This window comes from Clupea harengus, chromosome 8, assembly GCF_900700415.2.
Source record: "Clupea harengus chromosome 8, Ch_v2.0.2, whole genome shotgun sequence".
NCBI lineage: Eukaryota > Metazoa > Chordata > Actinopteri > Clupeiformes > Clupeidae > Clupea > Clupea harengus.
Window position 1 is genome coordinate 5,541,764 of NC_045159.1, and position 20,793 is coordinate 5,562,556.

Below are 20,793 nucleotides of genomic sequence, written 5' to 3' on the forward strand. Positions count from 1 at the left end.
TTTGGGTGAGATCTTTAAGGGAAATTCAAACACCACAAAAATACTTCTGACTTTTTAATCCTTTTCATTAAATGGTATTAGTCTTTCTTTATAATGTCTTGAAAGCCTAAATATATATGATCAAAATACACGTTTGAGTGACTGGAGAGAGATCATGGGTTGGGAAATGTCATGTGTACACATTCAGAGAATTTGATATAATCAAGAGCACGCACTGTGTAAGGTTGATTTTCTAAATTGTTATTTCCAAATAAATTATTTGCCTGTTGATTAAAACCCATCTTTGAATAAATGAGTAGATGAGTGTTTGTTTCCTCCTCTCGAGCCATTAGGACCATTCTGGTCCGGTCCATAAAGACTCATCACTGAGGTCCTGACGGACACGCACGCACACACACACGGACACAGACGGACACACACACACACACACACACACACACCTGGTCCTGACTAAAGACTCATCACTCTGGTCCATAAAGACTCATCACTGAGGTCCTGACGGACACGCACGCACACACACACGGACACAGACGGACACACACACACACACACACACACACACACACACACACCTGGTCCTGACTAAAGACTCATCACTCTGGTCCATAAAGACTCATCACTCTGGTCCGGTTCTGGTCCATAAAGACTCATCACTGAAGTCCAATCTGGTGTCTGCATCACTGATGTTACCTAGAGGTCCAGTCTACTGTTGGTGGAACAAACTGCCTAGTACTACCAGAGCAGGGGCGTCCCTCTCTACCTTCAAGAAGCTTTTGAAGACCCAACTCTTCAGGGAGCACCTCCCTTCCTAACTGGCACCTTGACTAGCGCTTAACTTGCACTTCAGCTGTTACATTCCTGCACTTCTTTTTCCTTTCTAGGTCGTTTTTCTAATTCTTATGTAAAGTAGTATTTATTGTTACACCATATTTTTTATTGCTCTTAGCTTGACTGTTCTCTCCCTTGTACGTCGCTTTGGACAAAAGCGTCTGCTAAATGTAATGTAAATGTACTGGCTACAGAGTAGAGCTGAACTTACACAACCCCAGGTACGGTAGATTAAACCTCACCAACTTCCACCAACGTCACCAAAACGTCATCAGTCCCTCATCACTCACAACCATCCCAAACAGAAAACAAACACCTAATAACGTGACGTGTCACAATCTGTTTTAATGATTCACAACAGAAAACAAACACCTAATGATGTGACGTGACGTGTCACAATCTGTTTTAATGATTCACACCCTGATGTGTACTTTACAGTTTATAACATTTCCGTGGCAACAGAATCCCTACCCGACACCTCAGAGGGACTGAAGATGCAGAGCACCATGCCAGCTGGAAACTGTTCCGTTGCCATAGTCACAATCTTCATGTGGTTGGGGTGTCTGAGTTCGGTGGAAAGGTCAGGGGTTAAAGGTCAAGGGTCAACATACGAGCGCCAATCAGAGTCCAGACCATGTTAATATCCACGAGAAGACACTTGTTTTCCTACGACTAGGGATGGGGGGGGGGGGTTCATTTCTTGTGCTTCTTCTTCTTGGCTCCTGGTCTGTGGTGCCCCCCCCTGCGCTCAGCGTCGCCGCCCAGCTGGATGTCGGGGGCGGCGCGGCGCTTGCCTGCCACTGCCTTAGCCGGCATGATGTCGTCCCTGGAGATGGGCTCGATGATGGCCCCCGCCTTTGTCACGATCCGAGGGGCCGTCAGTTTCCTCACGGCCAACTCCGGGTTCCACGTAGAACCGAGAGGGGAACGGATGCTCCTTTCAAACTGGCTAGGGTTCTCAAAGGGGAATGGAAGCTGACTCACCTGGAGACAGAGGAGAGAGAGAGAAGAGAGGAAGAGAGGAGAGGAGAGAGAGAAGAGGAGAGAGAGGGAGAAGAGAGAGAGAGGGGGAGATGAGGAGAGAGAGATGAGGAGAGAGAGAGGAGGAGAGGAGAGAGTGAATAGAAATATGTGAGGAGAGGAGGGAGGAGAGGAGAGGAGTGAGTGAATAGAAATATGTGAAGAGGAGAGAGGAGAGAGAGGAGGAGAGGAGTGAGTGAATATAAATATGTGGAGAGGAGAGACAGAGGAGAGAGAGAGGAGAGGAGAGAGAGGAGAGGGAGATGAGAGGAGAGAGAGAGGAGGAGAGAGGAGAGGAGAAAGAGAGGAGTGGAGTGAGTGAATAGAAATATGTAGAGAGGAGAGACAGAGGAGAGGAGAGGAGAGAGAGAGGAGAGGAGAGGAGAGAGGAGGAGAGAGAGAGGAGAGAGAGAGAGGAGAGAGAGAGGAGAGAGAGAGAGAGAGAGGAGAGGAGAGAGGAGAGCGAGAGAGAGAGAGAGAGGAGAGAGAGAGGAGAGAGAGAGAGAGGAGAGGAGAGAGAGAGAGAGGAAAGAGAGAGAGAGGAGAGAGAGAGAGAGAGAGAGAGGAGAGAGAGAGAGAGAGAGAGAGAGAGAGAGGAGAGAGAGAGAGAGAGAGAGAGAGAAGAGAGAGAGAGAGAGAGAGAGAGAGAGAGAGGAGAGAGAGAGAGAGAGAGAGAGAGAGGAGAGAGAGAGAGAGAGGAGAGGAGAGAGAGAGAGAGAGAGAGAGAGAGAGAGAGAGAGAGAGAGAGGTTTCAGTGAAAACATGCACCATGGGTATTTGTACCTCTTACTGATTTGACACTAGCATTGGAACTGCAACATCCAATCATGCACAAGCACCAGATGCCCTGTGTTTAGTGTCTGTAGCTGTGTGTGTGTGTAAGTGTGTGTGTGTGTGTGTGTGTGTGTGTGTGTTTAGTGTCTGTAGCTGTGTGTGTGTGTGTGTGTGTGTGTGTGTGTGTGTGTGTGTGTGTGAGTGTTTAGTGTCTGTAGCTTGTTAGATTCCAGTGATATCTCATGTACAGATATCTTGTGTATGTCCCTCCACCACTACCAGGCCCGTAGGCCCAAATTCCTGTAAGGTTATGTAGTGCAGGAGTCCTCCTGGCGCCTGGGTTCTTAGGCTGAAGGACATTGATGGACTGTCATGGTATATGTATTTGTATGTGTGTGTGTGTTAGAGATTGTTATGCATTTCATTCGGTTTACGTAGTGTATGTGTGTGTGTTAGAGATTGTTATGCATTCCATTCGGTTTACGTAATGCCACCAGTTAAATTAGCCTGTGCCCGAGGCTCAGGAGATCAGATCGGAGCGGGATCAGAGCGACTCGCAGAGGAAGGAAGACCATCTCCAGGAAGACGGACCCCCGACACGCATCCGCGTGTGCCCGGCGACTCTTAGAACTCTGCTCAACTTAGAAATACTTAGACTCAGAAAAGTACTTAGTGATATTTCTTGTCTGCCACAATAAATATCCTTGGCTCTGATCCGAACCTCTCCAGCTTCCTTGATTGAGACAACCAACTAGACCACCTTTTAGAATTAACTGGTAGTAGCCTAAATATAGAGAAGAATCTTACAAGCTAAAGCACCAGATGCCCTGTGTTTAGCGTTTGTAGTGAAACGCTAAGTTCCAACACCTGTCCACTGAATAGAAATCCCCATGCGATTGGCATAGAGGGTGGCCCCTTACAACCTGCACTCTCCCCCTGAGTCAAACCCCAATGTGGCCCCTTACAACCTGCACTCTCCCCCTGAGTCAAACCCCAATGTGGCCCCTTACAACCTGCACTCTCCCCCTGAGTCAAACCCCAATGTGGCCCCTTACACACTGCCCCCTAGTGTGGCCCCTTACACACTGCACCCTAGTGTGGCCCCATATCAGCACGTTGTGGTTAACACATCAGAAGCCTTATTTAAGTCTAAGAAGTTTCATATCCTAACCTAACTGGCACCTTGACTAGCGCTTAACTTGCGCGCGCGCGCACACACACACACACACACACACACACACACACACACACACACACACACACACACACACACTCTCTCTCTCTTTATGTTGGTCGCTGGCCTCATATGAGACACCTGTGAAGGACTGCATAGCATTGTTGACCCAACTCTTCAGAGAGCACCTCCCTTCCTAACTGGCACCTTGGATTATAAATGCTAATACATCTGGCCAGGGCAGCCTTCCGAGTGAGTGCTCCTATAGAGCACCTCCCTTCCTAACTGGCCCCTTGACTAGCGCTTAACTTGCACTTCAGCAGTACTGCACTTCTTTTTCCTTTCTAGGTCGCTTTTTTCTAATTCTTATGTAAAGTAGTATTTATTGTTACACCATGTTTTGTATTGCTCTTAGCTTGACTGTTCTCTCCCTTGTACGTCGCTTTGGACAAAAGCGTCTGCTAAATGACTAAATGTAAATGTCATATTTATATCATATTATGTTCACAGACAATATGAAGCAATGAGAAGCTTAAAGGGAGCAGGAGAGGGGCTATTGCCCCACCTGCAGTTCCAGCCCTCACCTGGTGGGCGGCGACAGAGGCATCACGCTTCTCTGAGATGATGACGGCCGGAAGCTTCCGGTCTTTCCTGGGGGCAGCAGGCGGAGCTTTCTTCAGGAAGCTAAAAAAATGACATCAACATTAATACTGTGAGGGAGGTCATGTCAAACGACATCACTTCCTGTTGGTCAGCTGACACACGAACAACCCTTACCGACTGCGTTTGCGTTTCTGTTTCTTGGTGTGGATGCCGACCCCTCCCCACTCACCCCAGCCGGGCAGTGATAGGTCGACATCTTTGGGTCGCCCCTCCTCTTCCTGCTTCCGCTTCTCCTTCAGGAAGTCAGAGACGACATCATCTCCTGCAAAAGCCTCGCGGATCATGTCTGTCTGTTCGTCCAGGGCCTGAGGATGAAAATAACAACCATCGTGATCATGTGATCCATGACACGGTCTCTCCGTCTGCATTTACATTTAGTCATTTAGGGGTTCAAATACTTATTTTCCGCAACAAATGCAAATAAATTCATAACTTATAAAATGCAGTTTTCTGGATGTTTTTGTTGATATTCTGTTTCTCACTGTTAAAATATAACTACCATTACAATTATAGATCACGCATTTCTTTGCAAGTGGCCAAACTTGCGAAATCGGTAGGGGGTCAAATTCTTATTTTCCCCACTGTAAATGCCTCTCGAAAAGTTGAACATTTTTCAACTCTCGCCGCAAGCAACGCAACCCAACAGTTATTCATAATTCAGTTCGGCAACGGATGACGTCACCCCATTCAAAGTCAACAATAACGGATCAACGCATTCCAACGCAACAATGTGAGTTTGGCATTAGGCAGCCCAAAGCAGAGACAGTCTATTTAATTGGTCGGGCATCTTAGGTTCCTCTGATGAAGACACATGAGAACTGTGGTACACCATTCTGAGTGGCTGACGTAAACAAACACAGGGGTACGCAGGATGGGAAATCACTAATGCTTTTGGAATCCAGTTTAGACTCGATGTGCATCCACACAAACCTGAGGTCAGACTGGAAACACACACACACACACACACACACACACACACACACACACACACACACACACACACACACACACACACACACACACACACACACACACACACACACACACACTGAAGGGATCAGACCCTACATGAGAGCTCACACACACACACACTGAAGGGATCAGACCCTACATGAGAGCTCAAACACACACACACACACACTGAAGGGATCAGACCCTACATGAGAGCTCACACACACACACACACACACACGCCCGCCACCTCTCCTTCCCATAAGATCCGTCTCTAACTCTCACCTCATCCTCAGCATCCTCTATGGCCGGCGTTGTCATGGGAACACGGATGCTCCTGGCTTGCTTGGTCAGCACCTGTTCTGGGTCGATGACCTTCTGGTGACCTTTCCCCTTAGGGGCGGGGTCATCCACATCATGTCCTGGTGCAGCCTCCTCCGACTCCACCTGGGCCAACAGAGACACCAATAATCAACCAATCAGCAGCCACGATACTCAACACACAAGCAATAATCAACCAATCAGCAGCCACGATACTCAACACACAAGCAATAATCAACCAATCAGCAGCCACGATACTCAACACACAAGCAATAATCAACCAATCAGCAGCCTCGATACTCAACACACAAGCAATAATCACAAATACACAAACACACACCAATCATCACACACACACACACACACACACACACACCAGTAATCAACAATAACTGTGACAGTTAATGATTATTATGATAATAACAAAAATCAATACATAACTAATAATCAAACACACACCAATAACCAATTAATCACGATAATTAGTACACAAACAATGATCACACACCACCACACACACACACACCTCAATAATCAGACACTTAATCCACATTGCAATGATGACAGATAGACAGACAGGCCTACACATAGATACCAACAGACCGACAGACAGACAGACAGACAGACAGACATGCAGATCAGCCAATCATACCACGGGGGCGACAGACAGACAGACAGACATGCAGATCAGCCAATCATACCACAGGGGCGACAGACAGACAGACAGACAGACAGACATGCAGATCAGCCAATCATACCACGGGGGCGACAGACAGACAGACAGACAGATCAGCCAATCATACCACGGGGGCGACAGACAGACAGACAGACAGACAGACAGACATGCAGATCAGCCAATCATACCACGGGGGCGACAGACAGACAGACAGACAGACAGATCAGCCAATCATACCACGGGGGCGACAGACAGACAGAAAGACATGCAGATCAGCCAATCATACCACGGGGGGGGCGGTGTCATTGTGAGTCTCTGCCAGCAGCTCGGCCTGCTCCAGCGTGCGGACTCGTGTCGTATCCTCGTCCAGCAGCTCCGCAGAGGAACCCAAGGGTGCCGCACCCTGTTGTGCTTGCTTGGCCAGGCGGCCGAAGAGAGCGTTGAGTTCTGATGCAGCCGCTTCATCCATCTGGTCCTCTTCGTCTTCATCACCGTCATCATCATCATCGCTACGGTCAGCTCTGGATGGGGAGACTTCGGAAGCTCCATCAGTCTGTGAAGCCTCTGATAGGGGAGAGATTTTAGCACTTTACCTCAGACCACACACACACGCACTACCACACGCACCACCACACACCATTACACGCACGCACGCACGCACGCACACACAAACCACCACACACCACCACACATACGCACAACCACACGCACACACAAAACCGCACACAACCACACACACACACACACGCACACACTACGCACACACTACGCACACACACACGCACAACCACACGCACACCACCACACGCATGCACGCACACACACCACCACACGCACACACACACACACAACACACTCAGCACCACACGCCACCTGCACCACCACCACACACACAACACCACACACACACACACACACACCACACGCACACACACACACACACAACACACACAGCACCACACGCCACCTGCACCACCACACACACCACACGCACACACACACCAAACGCACACACGCCACCACACACACCACCACACGCACACACACACGCACCACCACACGCACACACACACGCACCACCACACGCACACACCACCACACGCACACACGCACCACCACACGCACGGGCACACACCACCACACGCACACGCACCACACCACGCACAAACACACCACCACACGCACACACACCACCACACGCGCATGCACACACACCACCACACCACCACCACACACATAACACACGCACCACACCACCACAGACACACACGACCACACACACACACACACACACCACAACCACCACCACACGCACCACACCACGCACACACACCACTCGCACACACACGCGCCACCACACGCACTACGCACACACACCACGCACACACACACACACACCACCACACGCACACACACACACACACACAACCACACGCACCATCACACGCACACAACCACACGCACACACACTATCACACACCACCACACACACGCACACCACCACACGCACACACACTCCAGCACACACCAGCCGTCTGCCTGGCTTCCTTGTCCTCCTCCTCTTCATCGTTAGTCCTCCTCAGCTGCCGTCGGCGGGCAAACTCTCCCAGCAGCCTCTCCTCCTCCGTCTCCTCCTCCCGCTCTTCTCCCACTTCACCAGCGTCCGACACGGCAGCCTCCGGAGTTTCACTACGGTCAACACAGACAGACAGAGACACAGACACAGACGGACGGACAGACACAGACACAGACGGACACAGACACAGACGGACAGAGATACAGTCCCAGACACAGACGGACAGACACAGACAGACACAGACGGACAGACAGACGGAGGGTTAGATGACCTGACAGACACTGGAGAACAAGGCAACAGGCAATACAGTATAGAGCGTGTGTATGTTTAGTATGTTTAGTATCAGTATAGAGCGTGTGTATGTTTAGTATGTTTCTCCAATACAGTATAGAGCGTGTGTATGTTTAGTAGGGGTGGGAATCTCTTGGCACCTCACGATTCGATTCGATTCCGATTCAGAGGTCAACGATTCGATTCTAAACCGATTCTCGATTCTAAACCGATTCTCGATTCTAAACCGATTATCGATTATCAATTCTAAACCGATAAAATGAATATCGATGCATCTCAATTTTTAAAACATTTGAGTTTTCTACTCAGAGTCTGCAATAATCGATGCCACTTGCATTTCAACACAAAATGAATGTGTACAAAAAAAAAAAAAAAAAATTATATTTTTTTTTTTTTTTTTTTTTTTTATTAAAAAAATCGATTATGAACTTTTATGAATCGAGACAGAATCGTTCTAGAGAGAATCGAAAAATCGATTTTTCCCCCCACCCCTAATGTTTAGTATCAGTATAGAGCGTGTGTATGTTTAGTATCAGTATAGAGCGTGTGTATGTTTAGTATCAGTATAGAGCGTGTGTATGTTTAGTATCAGTATAGAGCATGTGTATGTTTAGTATGTTTCTCCCATTCTCGCGCAGCCCTTTCTAGTTGGCCGCAAAAATGTTTCAAGTTGAAACAAATTTTCCACGAAGAACTGATTTTGAGTTGAGAACAATGGGCCTCATTCTCATGGAATAGAGATTAGCTAAAATAAGCAGGGTGTCTGTTGGGCCCCACCCTGTTACAAATACGAATAGGTGGGCCTCGGAGTAGAAAAGGTTGGGAACCTCTGGTATAAAGGACTTAAGATGTGTAGAATACATGATGCATGTACAGCACATCATGAACACAAAGGTTCCTACATATAGAGCACACTGTGCATTCGATACACATAGAGCTTCCTACATATAGAGAGCTTCCTACATATTGAGCACATCACATCCTACATATAAAGCACACTGTGCACTTCCTACATACAGAGCACACTATGCACTTCCCACACATAGAGCTTCCTACATACAGAGCACACTATGCACTTCCCACACATAGAGCTTCCTACATACAGAGCACACTATGCACTTCCCACACATAGAGCTTCCTACACATAGAGCACACTATGCACTAGATGTACATATAGAGCACCTTCTACCTGTCAGCCACCGCCTTTGGCTCTTCCTGCTCTGCCGTTGTCAAGACTACAGCCATCTTCATCCAGGGATTTGCCCCTTCCTTCTGATTGGCCGATGCCTCGTTGACGATGTCGGGCAGTGTCTGGTCTTCACTGGCCAGAGTGGGGTCGCTGTTGGAGTCATCGTCACTGTCGTCATGGAGTTCAGAGGAAGGGAGGGGCTTGTGGGTGAGCTGGCGGTTGAGTTCAAGCTGTTCGTGCATGGCCTGTCGTGCCTGAGAACACACACACACACACACACACGTTTAACACACACAATAGAGGTTGGATACCTGACCCGGGCCCGTCGGAACCCGACAGGTCGGGCCGGGTTCAAATATTTTGAAAATATAAATCGGGCTCGGACACATCAGCGTGATAAGGCATTGAACATTCCATATTTAAAATATCTTAATAAATAGTGAAGTCAACGTGTCTGCTTCACATGATGCAGAAGTTCGTTTTTGAGAATAAAATAAATCACATTTAGGATAACAGCCTTCTTCCCGTGGCGGGAATTTGTTTATGACAACGCGATTACAGGCGGAAAACTGGCATGATGGAGGAAGTTAAAAAGAAACTGTCATCTGGAGATTTTAAAACGATACTAAACGAAGGGAAATCCACTGTATGGAGATATTTTTGCTTAGTAGTCGATGCGGATTCTAATTAGGCTGTTGGATATGTCCAATGTAAGAAGTGTGAAGTTTTAATGAAATATGATTGATGCCATCCTCTTTCTCCACAACAACATGGATTAAACCTCGATGGACTATGTAGATAGTTTTATAACGAACGTTGGCGTTTCACTCACTCCACTCTCACCATCTGCCTTGCTGATATAAAATCTTGGATGCAACAAAATGTTCTCAAACTCAACTGCAATAAATCTGAAATACTCATTATCGGCCCTAAACACCTCGCCTGCTCAGCCCAGACTTTCTCCCTCAACATCAACGGCTCCACCATCACCCCCTCCACCCAGGTCCGTAACCTTGGTATCATCTTAAATCCCACCCTCTCTTTCTTACCCCACGCCAATCACATCACCAAAACCGCCTTCTTCCACCTCAAGAACATTGCACGCCTCCGGCCCTCTCTGTCCTTTGCCACCACCCAAACTCTAATTCATGCCCTCATAACCTCCAGACTGGACTACTGCAACAGCATCCTATATGGCTCTCCAAACACTGTCCTCAATAAACTCCAATATGTTCAGAACTCTGCCGCTCGTCGGCTCACCTCCACCCGCCGCTATGAACACATCACCCCGGTCCTACGCAACCTCCACTGGCTCCCGGTCAAACACAGGATTAACTTCAAAATACTACTCACCACCTTCAAAGCCCTAAATAACCTGGCCCCTTCCTACCTTTCTGACCTCCTCCCCCTCCACGCCCCTACCCGTTGCCTCAGGTCCGCCGGCGCAAACACTCTTAAAACCATCAGGACTAAGCGCCAGACCTGGGGTGACAGGGCCTTTTCTGCTGCTGCATCCTCCCTCTGGAATGACCTCCCTCTCCCCATTCGTCTGGCTCCCAACATAGAACTATTTAAACAATCCCTCAAAACTCATCTTTTCAACCTCGCCTTCACCTGAACATCCCCTGCTCCCTTCCCTTCCACTAATAGACTTATAAGTTAGCTTTTCTTTCTATAATGTTCTGTTTGTCCGTTTTGTTCGATCCTTTGTCTTTATATTTTACTGTTGTCTTGTTTTGCTTGTCCTCACACTTGTAAAGCGACTTTGGGTATTTAGAAAAGCGCTATAAAAAAAATAATTATTATTATTATTAAAGTTTTCAAGAAAAAAAATCTTCGACTTGTTTGTTGTGCCTCCTTTGGTGTAGCACATAACGTGAGTTTTATTTAGGCATAGCGTGTGTAATGTGTAGGCTATTTCATTCCAAAATATTTTAATGACTGTCGGGCTCGGGCTGGGCTCGGGCACTACTCTGTCGGACGCGGCTTAACACGTTTAACACACACACACGTTTAACACATGCATGTTTAACACACACACACACACACACACGTTTAACACATGCACGTTTAACACACACACACACACACGCGTTTAACACACACACACACACACACGTTTAATACGTCGCACAGACACATACATGTTTAACCCACACACACACAGAGGTAACACACACTTACTGTTAACACACATACATACAGAACAACCACACACACACACAGGCAGCATACACACTCACCCCCAGATCATATTTGGCCATGATGACTCTGGACTTCGCCCATTTTCCGCTGTTCTGATGCTTCAGAGACATCCGCTCCTGTAGGGGGAGAGAGAGAGAGAGAGAGAGAGAGAGAAAGAAACAGGGGAGGAAAAAGGAGACATTAATGTCACACTAACTGGTAATACTGAAAGCAGCCCAATCTAAATGCAGACCAAAGCAATCAATCACTCCAGCAATCACTCCAGCAATCACACCAGCAATCACACCAGCAATCACACCAGCAATCACTCCAGCAATCACTCCAGCAATCACTCCAGCAATCACTCCAGCAATCACTCCAGCAATCACTCCAGCAATCTTGCGGTGTAGAAAACAGTGTATTGTCAATTGTTTGTTAAAGTCCAATCAGATTCCTAAAAATGCAAATAAAAATCGAAAAGTATAAACCTCATTTGTAAGTCATAATGACTTACGTGTATCCTCCCTCTTTCTCTCTCCCTCCTTCTACCCTGTCCTCTCTCTCCCTCCATCTACCCTGTCTTCTCTCTCTCCCTCCATCTACCCTGTCTTCTCTCTCTCCCTCCTTCTACCCTGTCTTCTCTCTCTCCCTCCTTCTACCCTGTCTTCTCTCTCTCCCTCCTTCTACCCTGTCTTCTCTCTCTCTCTCTCCTGCCTCTCTCTCTCTCTCTCTCTCTCTTGCCTCTCTCTCTCTCTCTCTCTCTCTATCCTGCCTGCCTCTCTCTCTCTCTATCCTGCCTCTCTCTCTCTCTCTCTCTCTCTCTCTCTCTCTCTCTCTCTCTCTCTCTCTCTCTCTCTCTCTCTCTCTCTCTCTCTCTCTCTGGGTACATCAGAAGGGTAAAGGGAGAAGTGGGAACAATAATACAAATACATAATAATTATCAATTTAATTATTTTATGGGCTCTCCCTCCGTTTATGGCAGGAAGTTACATATTGTGCAGCGAGGACAAGGCATTCCTCATTTTCTCCGGTGAGGTATGAAAGCCTCTCCTCACTGCTCGCAAGCAGGAACTCAGGGAGGACCTCACCAATCTTTTTTAAATAATTTTGTCTTATGTCCTCATATTTTGTGCACTGTGTCAGGAAGTGCAGCTCTGTCTCTACTATTCCTTGTTCGCAATGGGGGCACAGTCTGTTTTCCTTGGGCAGCCAGGTTTGTCTGTGCCTACCCACCTCTATGGCCAGGCTGTGTTCACTGAGTCTGTACTTTGCCAACGAGGTTCTCAGATTTTTGTCTGTGATCAGGGTCAAATAGGGTGCTAAATCATAATTTCTGTTTAGGGCCAAATATAATTGCATTTTACTTTGTGTTTTCCAATGGCTCATGTAATTTTGCTTAATTGTTTTTCCAATTTGGTTCATCCTAATTTCAGGTGCCTTTCTGTACTGGTCCTGAGGTGTTAGTAGGGTGTTAGTGTGTGTGTGGGGATCTGGAGAGCTCAAGCTCAGGACCAGCTGAGTGAGGGGACATGTATCTTTGCTCAACTCTTGGTATTGCAGGGCTTTATAATGATGGGAGTGGGGGTCACTGCTTTTGAAGTGTTTCCAGAATTTGATTGCCCTTTTCTGTATTTTTGTAATCAATGAATATTGGCCTAATTCTGCCCTGCATGCATTGTGTATGTGCCATACTGTGGACTGTGGACTTTTAAAATGCTTTTGCAGAACTCTGCATGTTTTTCCCATTTGTTGAATTCCTGATTTGTAAGTGGACCCCACACCTCACTGCCATAAAGGGCAATTGGCTCAATTACTGATTCGAATAGTTTGAGCCAGATTCGGATTGGAATTTCTACAGGGATTTGTCGTTTTATGGCATAGAAAGCCCTGCGTGCTTTTTCTCTCAAATCATTCACTGCAAGATTGAACTTTCCATTTGAATTGATTATTAAGCCTAAATATCTGTAGTTATTTGTGTGTTCAATTGAGTGTGGCCCTATTGTAAAATTGTGTTTTTGTATCTGAGATCTGGATCTTTTTTCGAATATCATTATTTTAGTTTTGTTTAGGTTTACTGCCAGGGCCCAGGTCTGGCAGTACTGCTCTAGCAGATCCAGATTTTGCTGTAATCCCTGTTCAGTGGGTGACAGCAGAACCAGGTCATCAGCATAGAGCAGGAGTTTGGTCTCCGAGTCGTGTAGGGTGACACCATAAAGTTTCCATAAAGTTTTAATAAAGTATCCATCTATCTATCTATCTATCTACCAGGTGCTGTTGATTTTTCTATGGTTTTTGCTAATTCGTTCATATAAATGTTAAATAGGGTTGGGCTTAAGCAGCAGCCTTGTCTCACACCACGCCCCTGGGAGAGGAATTTGGTTCTGTTGCTTCCAATCTTTTTTGCGCACTTACTTCCTGAATACATAGATTTGATCAGGTCATAGGTTTTTCCCCCTACACCACTTTCTATAACTTTGTAAAATAAACCTGTGTGCCAAATAGAATCAAATGCTTGTTTAAAATCAATAAAGCATGCATATATTTTAGTTTTGTTTTGAATCACATGTCTCTCAATTATGGTGTGTAGGGTGAAAATATGATAGATCTCTCTCTCTCTCTCTCTCTCTCTATCTATCATTCTCTCACCTCTATCCGTTTTTTCTCCATATTCTGCAGTTCCTCCATGGCCCTCTCGGGGTCGCTCTTGCACAGGTCTTCAAACTGCTTCAGGAAGGCTTTCCTCTTGGCCTTCTGCTGCACCTTATGGTACCTGACACATTAAACACACGCCCACACATTAGCCACACTTCCCCCCCACACACACACACACACACACACACACACACACACACACACACACACACACAAATTAAACACACGCCCACACATTAAACACACACCCACACATTAAACACACGGCCACACATTAGCCACACATTAAACACACGCCCACACATTAAACACACGCCCACACATTAAACACACGCCCACACATTAGCCACACATTAAACACACGCCCACACATTAAACACACGCCCACACATTAGCCACACATTAAACACATGCCCACACATTAAACACACGCCCACACATTAGCCACACATTAAACACACGCCCACACATTAAACACACACACACACATTAAACACACGCCCACACATTAGCCACCCCCACCCCACACACACACATTAAAACACACACCCACACATTAGCCACACCTCTCCCACACATTAAACACACATCCACACCAATGGCCAATAATGAATGAATGAATGAATGTGAAATTATAATCATGTGCCACTACACACACAGTGGCTAGATACTAGTCTCCACCCATAACTCTCTGCTATTGGTCTACTTAAATCAACCACCACCCACCCCTGGTCTACCCTCTTGACCTTAAACAACAAAAATAACAACAAATAAACAACCCAAACTAAAATATGTGATGCTCTGTTCATTCAGCAACGACAATGACAGGACTGGGTAGATGCCCTATGATTGGGTAGATGCCCTATGATTGGGTAGATGCCCAATGACTGGGTAGATGCCCAATGACTGGGTAGATGCCCAATGACTGGGTAGATGCCCTATGATTGGGTAGATGCCCTCTGACTGGGTAGATTGGTATGACTGGGTAGCGTGTCCTAGTTAGCGTGTGATTGCCTGTATCCTAGTTAGCGTGTGCTAGTTAGCGTGTGCTTAAACGTTTGACAGCACTAGTAACCATTGAACGGATCTTGTTAAACTGCCACAAGAGTTGTCCATCTTGTAAGTTTAACTGCCACAAGAGTTGTTCATCTTTTAATAAAGATCTCAATGAGGAAACACGCTGTGTTTTTTCTATTTTCACTGCATTTTAATATAGCCTATAAATAGTGAATTTTAATATAAAAAATATTAATGATTAATCGAAAATCGATCGTTAATTCTCCCGACGATCGATTAAGACAATTTAATCGAATGCCCATCCCTACTCCAGATTGCACTCACTTCTTGCTCTTGATCTTGCTCCCCCTCTTGGCTTTGGCCTCGTAGTAGGACTGCAGTGCTCGAGCCTTCTGTAGCTCAGCACGACGCAACTGAGCCTGGGGACACATCACAACAGCACCACCAACATTAAACACAACAACAACACCAACATTAAACACAACAACAACATTAAACACAACAACAACAACATTAAACATCAACATTTAACACAACAACACTAACACCAAAACAACGTTACACATTAACCACAACATTAAACACAGCAACAACGAAAATGTTAAACACAACAATATCAAACACAACAACAACGTCAAATATAACATTAACATCAAAACAAAACAACTTCAACGTCGCACACAACACAATAAAGAAAGAGACAGATTCAGAGTTAGAGTGCGAGACAGACAGACAGACAGAGTTAGAGTGCGAGACAGACAGACAGACAGAGTTAGAGTGCGAGACAGACAGACAGATACAGACAGAGTTAGAGTGCGAGACAGACAGACAGACAGACAGACAGACAGACACACACGTCCCCCCACCTCCTCCAGACTCATGGCTTGGAGCTGCGCCTCCTCCACGGGGGTCAACACGGGGTCAAAAGTCGGCTGCCGGTGGGCGTGAAGCAGAGCAAACACCTCCTGCTCCAGCGGTGTCTGAGTCTGATCAATACACATCAATCAATCAATCAATCAATCAACCAACCAACCAACCAACCAACCAACCAAAAATACAGCACCTGAGTCTGATCAATGATGTGTGATGATTTCACTTGTGTAGGCGTGTGTGTGTATCCATGTGTATTTGAGCAAGTGTGTCTGTGTATCCTTGTGTACATAAGTTTGAGTGTCTCTTTGCGTGTATCTGTATATATGCAAGTGTGTGAGCGTGTGTTTGTACATCCGTAAGAGTGAGACTATGTGTGTTTGTGAATCCTTGTGTGTGTGTGAGAGTGTGTGTGTGTGTGTGTGTGTGTGTGTGTGTGTGTGTGTGTGTGAGTGTGTGAATGTGTGTGTGTGTACCTTCCAGCTGGTGACGAGCTGCTCCATGCGTCTGGGCCTGGAGGGCTGCTGGTTGAGGGGGAAGAAAAGCTGCTCTGCCCTCTGCTGGTGGACTATGGTACTCTCCCAACGCGAGACCTCCTTAGACGCCTTCTCAAACGCCGCCTCACGCTGGATCTGCAAGTGACCACAGAGAAGACGGGCTGAGATTATATCCACACAGACAGACAGACTGACTGATCGATCGATTAACATAAACGGACAGACAGACAGATCAAAAGACAGATAGACAGATAGTCAGATAGACAGACAGAGGGAAAAATTGACAGAAAGAGACAAATAGAAATAGACAGACAGACAATGAAACAAATAGACAGACAGACAAACAGACAAACATATAGATAGATAGACAAACAGATAGACCGATAAAGAGACAGATAAAGAAACACAAGAGACAGACAGGCAGACAGAGAGACAGACAGGTGGATAGATAAGATAAGATAAGTACTTTTTCTGTCTGCTGGTGGCTCAGGGGAAGTTCCAGAGTGGCTTGACGTTTCTCCAGGTTCTTCAGCTGTCTGTGAGTCTTTGTCATGGTTCCATCAGTTCTGGATGCTTCTGTCGCAGAACTCAGCAGATCTGAGAGCGCCACCTTCTCGCCCGCACCTAACAGGGAGGAATTCCCCAACAGTCACAATTACGGTCCGAACTACAGGTCAAGATTAACAAGAGTCACAATTACGGTCCGAACTCCAGGTCAAGATTAACAAGAGTCACAATTACGGTCCCAACTCCAGGTCAAGATTAACAAGAGTCACAATTACAGTCCGAACTCCAGGTCAAGATTAACAAGAGTCACAATTACGGTCCGAACTCCAGGTCAAGATTAACAAGAGTCACAATTACAGTCCGAACTCCAGGTCAAGATTAACAAGAGTCACAATTACAGTCCGAACTCCAGGTCAAGATTAACAAGAGTCATAGTCACTGACTGATTATCTGTCTGCTTCACATGTCCATCTCTCTCATCACCTAGTCATCTTCACATCCAGCCCTTGGCTACCAAGTGAAAACCCTTCATAGAAGAGGGGAAATCTAGTTCTGCTTTTACCCTCTGCATTGACGCCAAACTCTGACACCTGCAGGCTGGCCTCAGACCTCTCTGTCATCTTCTTCCTGAAAGCAAGAAACATAAACACATAAACACACACACACAGTTACAGAGGGTACCTGAATACAGAGCCCAACACACACACACACACACACACACACACACACACACACACACACACACACACACACACACACACACACACACACAGGGTACCTGAATACAGAGCCCAACACACACACACACACACACACAGTTCCCCAGACACAACACTGCATCCATGATGACAATCCTGAGTTCAGTGGTAGTGACAGATAGTTGCCGTGGAGACGCCTTACCTCCTCCGGCCCCCCAGTCCGCTGATGGCCTCCAGGAGTTTGGTGTGTTTGCGCTCATCGTCGCCGGCATCCTGTGGACAAGCAAACCGCCACCGTTACCAACGCAGAGGCCAAATCAAACGCGTCCTCTCTGTACAGCTTAGAGCCAATACACCCCCACCAGCGGTTAGCAACGCTAGCATTTACTAGCAGAAGATAAGATTAGTGAAAGGCTTGTACACTGACCATGTACCGGGGGATCACACGTATGAAAAGTTAACAGAAAACGAAGTGTGGAAATGAAGGAAAGCAGAAATAGAGGACTACCGGTAGTGTGTTTGGTCTGAGCCTCTGACTGCATTTTCCACACAGACAGACACCTCTCCACTACTGACCATCAGAACAAGAGCATACAGCACAGACGCAGCAGCACAGACGCAATCCACAGAGATAAAACAACAAACCAAAAGACTGATACCTAGTGATTTTACACAGACAAACACACACACAGCTAAAGTCCACAGTACACTACCTGCTGTTAAACACTCAAACACACTGCACAGTTCCATCTGGCACGCATCCATTTCATACACAATCAAATGATATAAAGAGACCAAAACTCTCCCACCTCATCCTCACTCGCACTGATGATGTTCTCGTTATCTGGAAGGAAATCTTCATCGCTTTCCACCTCCTCGTCCATTGCGCTGACAGTGGCGACTTTTCTGAGGTGGTATGGATAGAATATTAGGAGTAATCCCTAATTTAAAGCCCATTTACCATATAACACAATAGCAATAACAGTCTGGTAAAATAACATTTCAGATGGAATAGCGTGCGAATTACTCCACGAAGAGTATTCTTAATCTAAGAAATAACTAACGTTAAGTCTGCAAGAGTTTTAGTGACGTTTAAACATTACAAACGTTAAATTATTGCACGTTCACGGAAACTGGCGCATTCACGTCTGCAGCCCAGTTGGTGCCAGTGACACTGACAATAACTAAACGCCGCAAGGACAATAACTTTAAACTTCAAACCTTGGTAAGTCAAATGTCACTGATTTCTTCTTGGTTTTGGCCATTGTAAACCACGTGTGCAAATAAACTTCCCGGCAGCTGTGGTACCCAATGACTCCTCCTCTCTCAGACTGGAATGTGTTTGCGAAGAAGGTAACTCTCTAACGTCGTTAACTACAGGATACGGTTTTCGTAGGGTTTATTCATTGAAAATGTCCATTAAAGACTAGACTTTTAGTTTTCTTTATGATGTTAACTCCACCACCGAAGTTGCCATGCTGTTTCTCTTCCCCTTACAGTTCCGGGGCGAAAAGATGACGTTTCACGCGAGCGTACCGGAAGTTGTACGTCCCCCCCCCAGATTAGTTATCACAAAGGCTCATTACTGCCGCGCTGTGGTCTGAAGAGGAAGTTCGTCTATAGGACACATTTTCTTGCGGAAAGGGTTACCTCTGGAAAGTTAACCTGTCACTTCGACGGGATCTGACACAGATACAGATGAGCTGCAGTCATTGTGTCTGTCGCAGCCACCAGGAGGGAAAACAATGACTCCCTGCACACGGACTCCTCACACCCTGGACAAGGACTCCAGCAACCTCTCCCCCCTGGCAGGAGCTACAGTGCCAAATACCAAAACCACCCGATCAGCTTCTCCCATCGAATGACTCGTTAAAGATACTGTATAAAGATACAGTATAAAGATACAGTATATCTCTGCTCTGAATAGTCATTTTCTCCCTATTACTCCCACAAACAGCTCACCAGTCAACCACTAGATTATAAACATAGCACAAAAAGTAAGGAAATTTGTGTTTGGTAGATTATTTCTTTGTTGTAACAATGCTTCTTGGCAATAAATCTTATACCGTTGGAAAGGCTGTTTATTTCCCTTTTAAATGGTGCCACATTTGTAAGGAACATGCCTTTGTGGGATGAGCAGCACAGCTGAGTATGTGGGTTGCGCCCATGAAAAATGTGCCAAAATTCTCCTATTCTCCTGTTGTTTTGAGTTGTTTGTTGGATTGGATGATTGAACTCTCGATCAGTAACAGGGAACAAACAAGAAATATTGGCAATTTTACACTTTATTCATTTAATACACCATCAGGGAGAGAATGGAATGGCCTGCCATGAGTCCAGACCTCAACCCAATTGAACACTTTTGGGATCAGCTTGGGCGTGCTGTACGTGTTAGTGACCAACACAACCACGATGGCTGACCTGCAACGACTCTTGGTTGAGGAATGGAATGCCATCCCACAGCAACGTGTGACCAGGTTGGTGACCAGCATGAGGAGGTGGTGCCAGGCTGTTGTGGCTGCATATGGATCTTCCACCCGCTCCTGAGGGTGTATTTAATGGATAAAGTGTAAAATTGCCAATATGTCTTGTTTGTTCCTTGTTACTGATTGAGAGTTCAATCATCCAATCCACCAAATAACTCAAAACAAGAGTGAATACCAACATAAGAATAAACTGTTTAGCATTTAGCAGTTAGCATTTAGCAATTTTGGCAAATTTTTCATGGGCGCAACCCACATACTCAGCTCTGCTGCTCATCCCACAAATGCATGTTCCTTACAAATGTGGCACCATTTAAAAGGGAAATAAACACGCCTTTCCAATTATTGCCAAGAAGCATTGTTACAACAAAGAAATAATCTACCAAACACAAATTTCCTTATTTTTTGTGCTGTTTACATAC

At 46.2% G+C, this 20,793-nt stretch overlaps 1 protein-coding gene across 2 annotated transcripts; it reads right to left on the minus strand.

Annotated features, from left to right (window-relative positions):
* Positions 1 to 1,153: 1,153 nt before the first annotated feature.
* si:dkey-251i10.3 (uncharacterized protein LOC553498 homolog) lies at positions 1,154 to 19,415 on the minus strand. 2 transcript variants are annotated; one of them, XM_031571604.2, is made up of 17 exons: positions 19,110 to 19,415; positions 18,698 to 18,794; positions 18,091 to 18,161; positions 17,753 to 17,817; positions 17,150 to 17,307; positions 16,663 to 16,818; positions 16,183 to 16,302; positions 15,641 to 15,735; positions 14,294 to 14,417; positions 11,707 to 11,784; positions 9,464 to 9,717; positions 7,936 to 8,096; positions 6,694 to 6,971; positions 5,696 to 5,857; positions 4,574 to 4,764; positions 4,381 to 4,480; positions 1,154 to 1,812 (listed from the first exon to the last, which is right to left on the minus strand). In XM_031571604.2, the coding sequence occupies exons 1-17, from the start codon at positions 19,151 to 19,153 to the stop codon at positions 1,522 to 1,524; spliced, it is 2,445 nt and encodes an 814-aa protein (XP_031427464.1). In that variant the 5' UTR covers positions 19,154 to 19,415; the 3' UTR covers positions 1,154 to 1,521. The 2 variants fall into 2 exon arrangements, with proteins under 2 accessions (XP_031427464.1, XP_031427463.1); XM_031571603.2 differs by having other exon boundaries at positions 5,696 to 5,863.
* Between the last annotated feature and the right edge of the window lie 1,378 nt (positions 19,416 to 20,793).

Coding starts and splice junctions, on each gene's coding strand:
- si:dkey-251i10.3 (XM_031571603.2), bottom strand. CDS start 19,153: ATGGCCAAAACCAAGAAGAAATCAGTGACATTTGACTTACCAAG. Junction 9,718..11,706: donor TGGCCAAATATGATCTGGGG/GTGAGTGTGTAT, acceptor GTGTGTTCTCAG/GCACGACAGGCCATGCACGA. Junction 6,972..7,935: donor GGAAGCCAGGCAGACGGCTG/GTGTGTGCTGGA, acceptor CTCCCCTATCAG/AGGCTTCACAGACTGATGGA.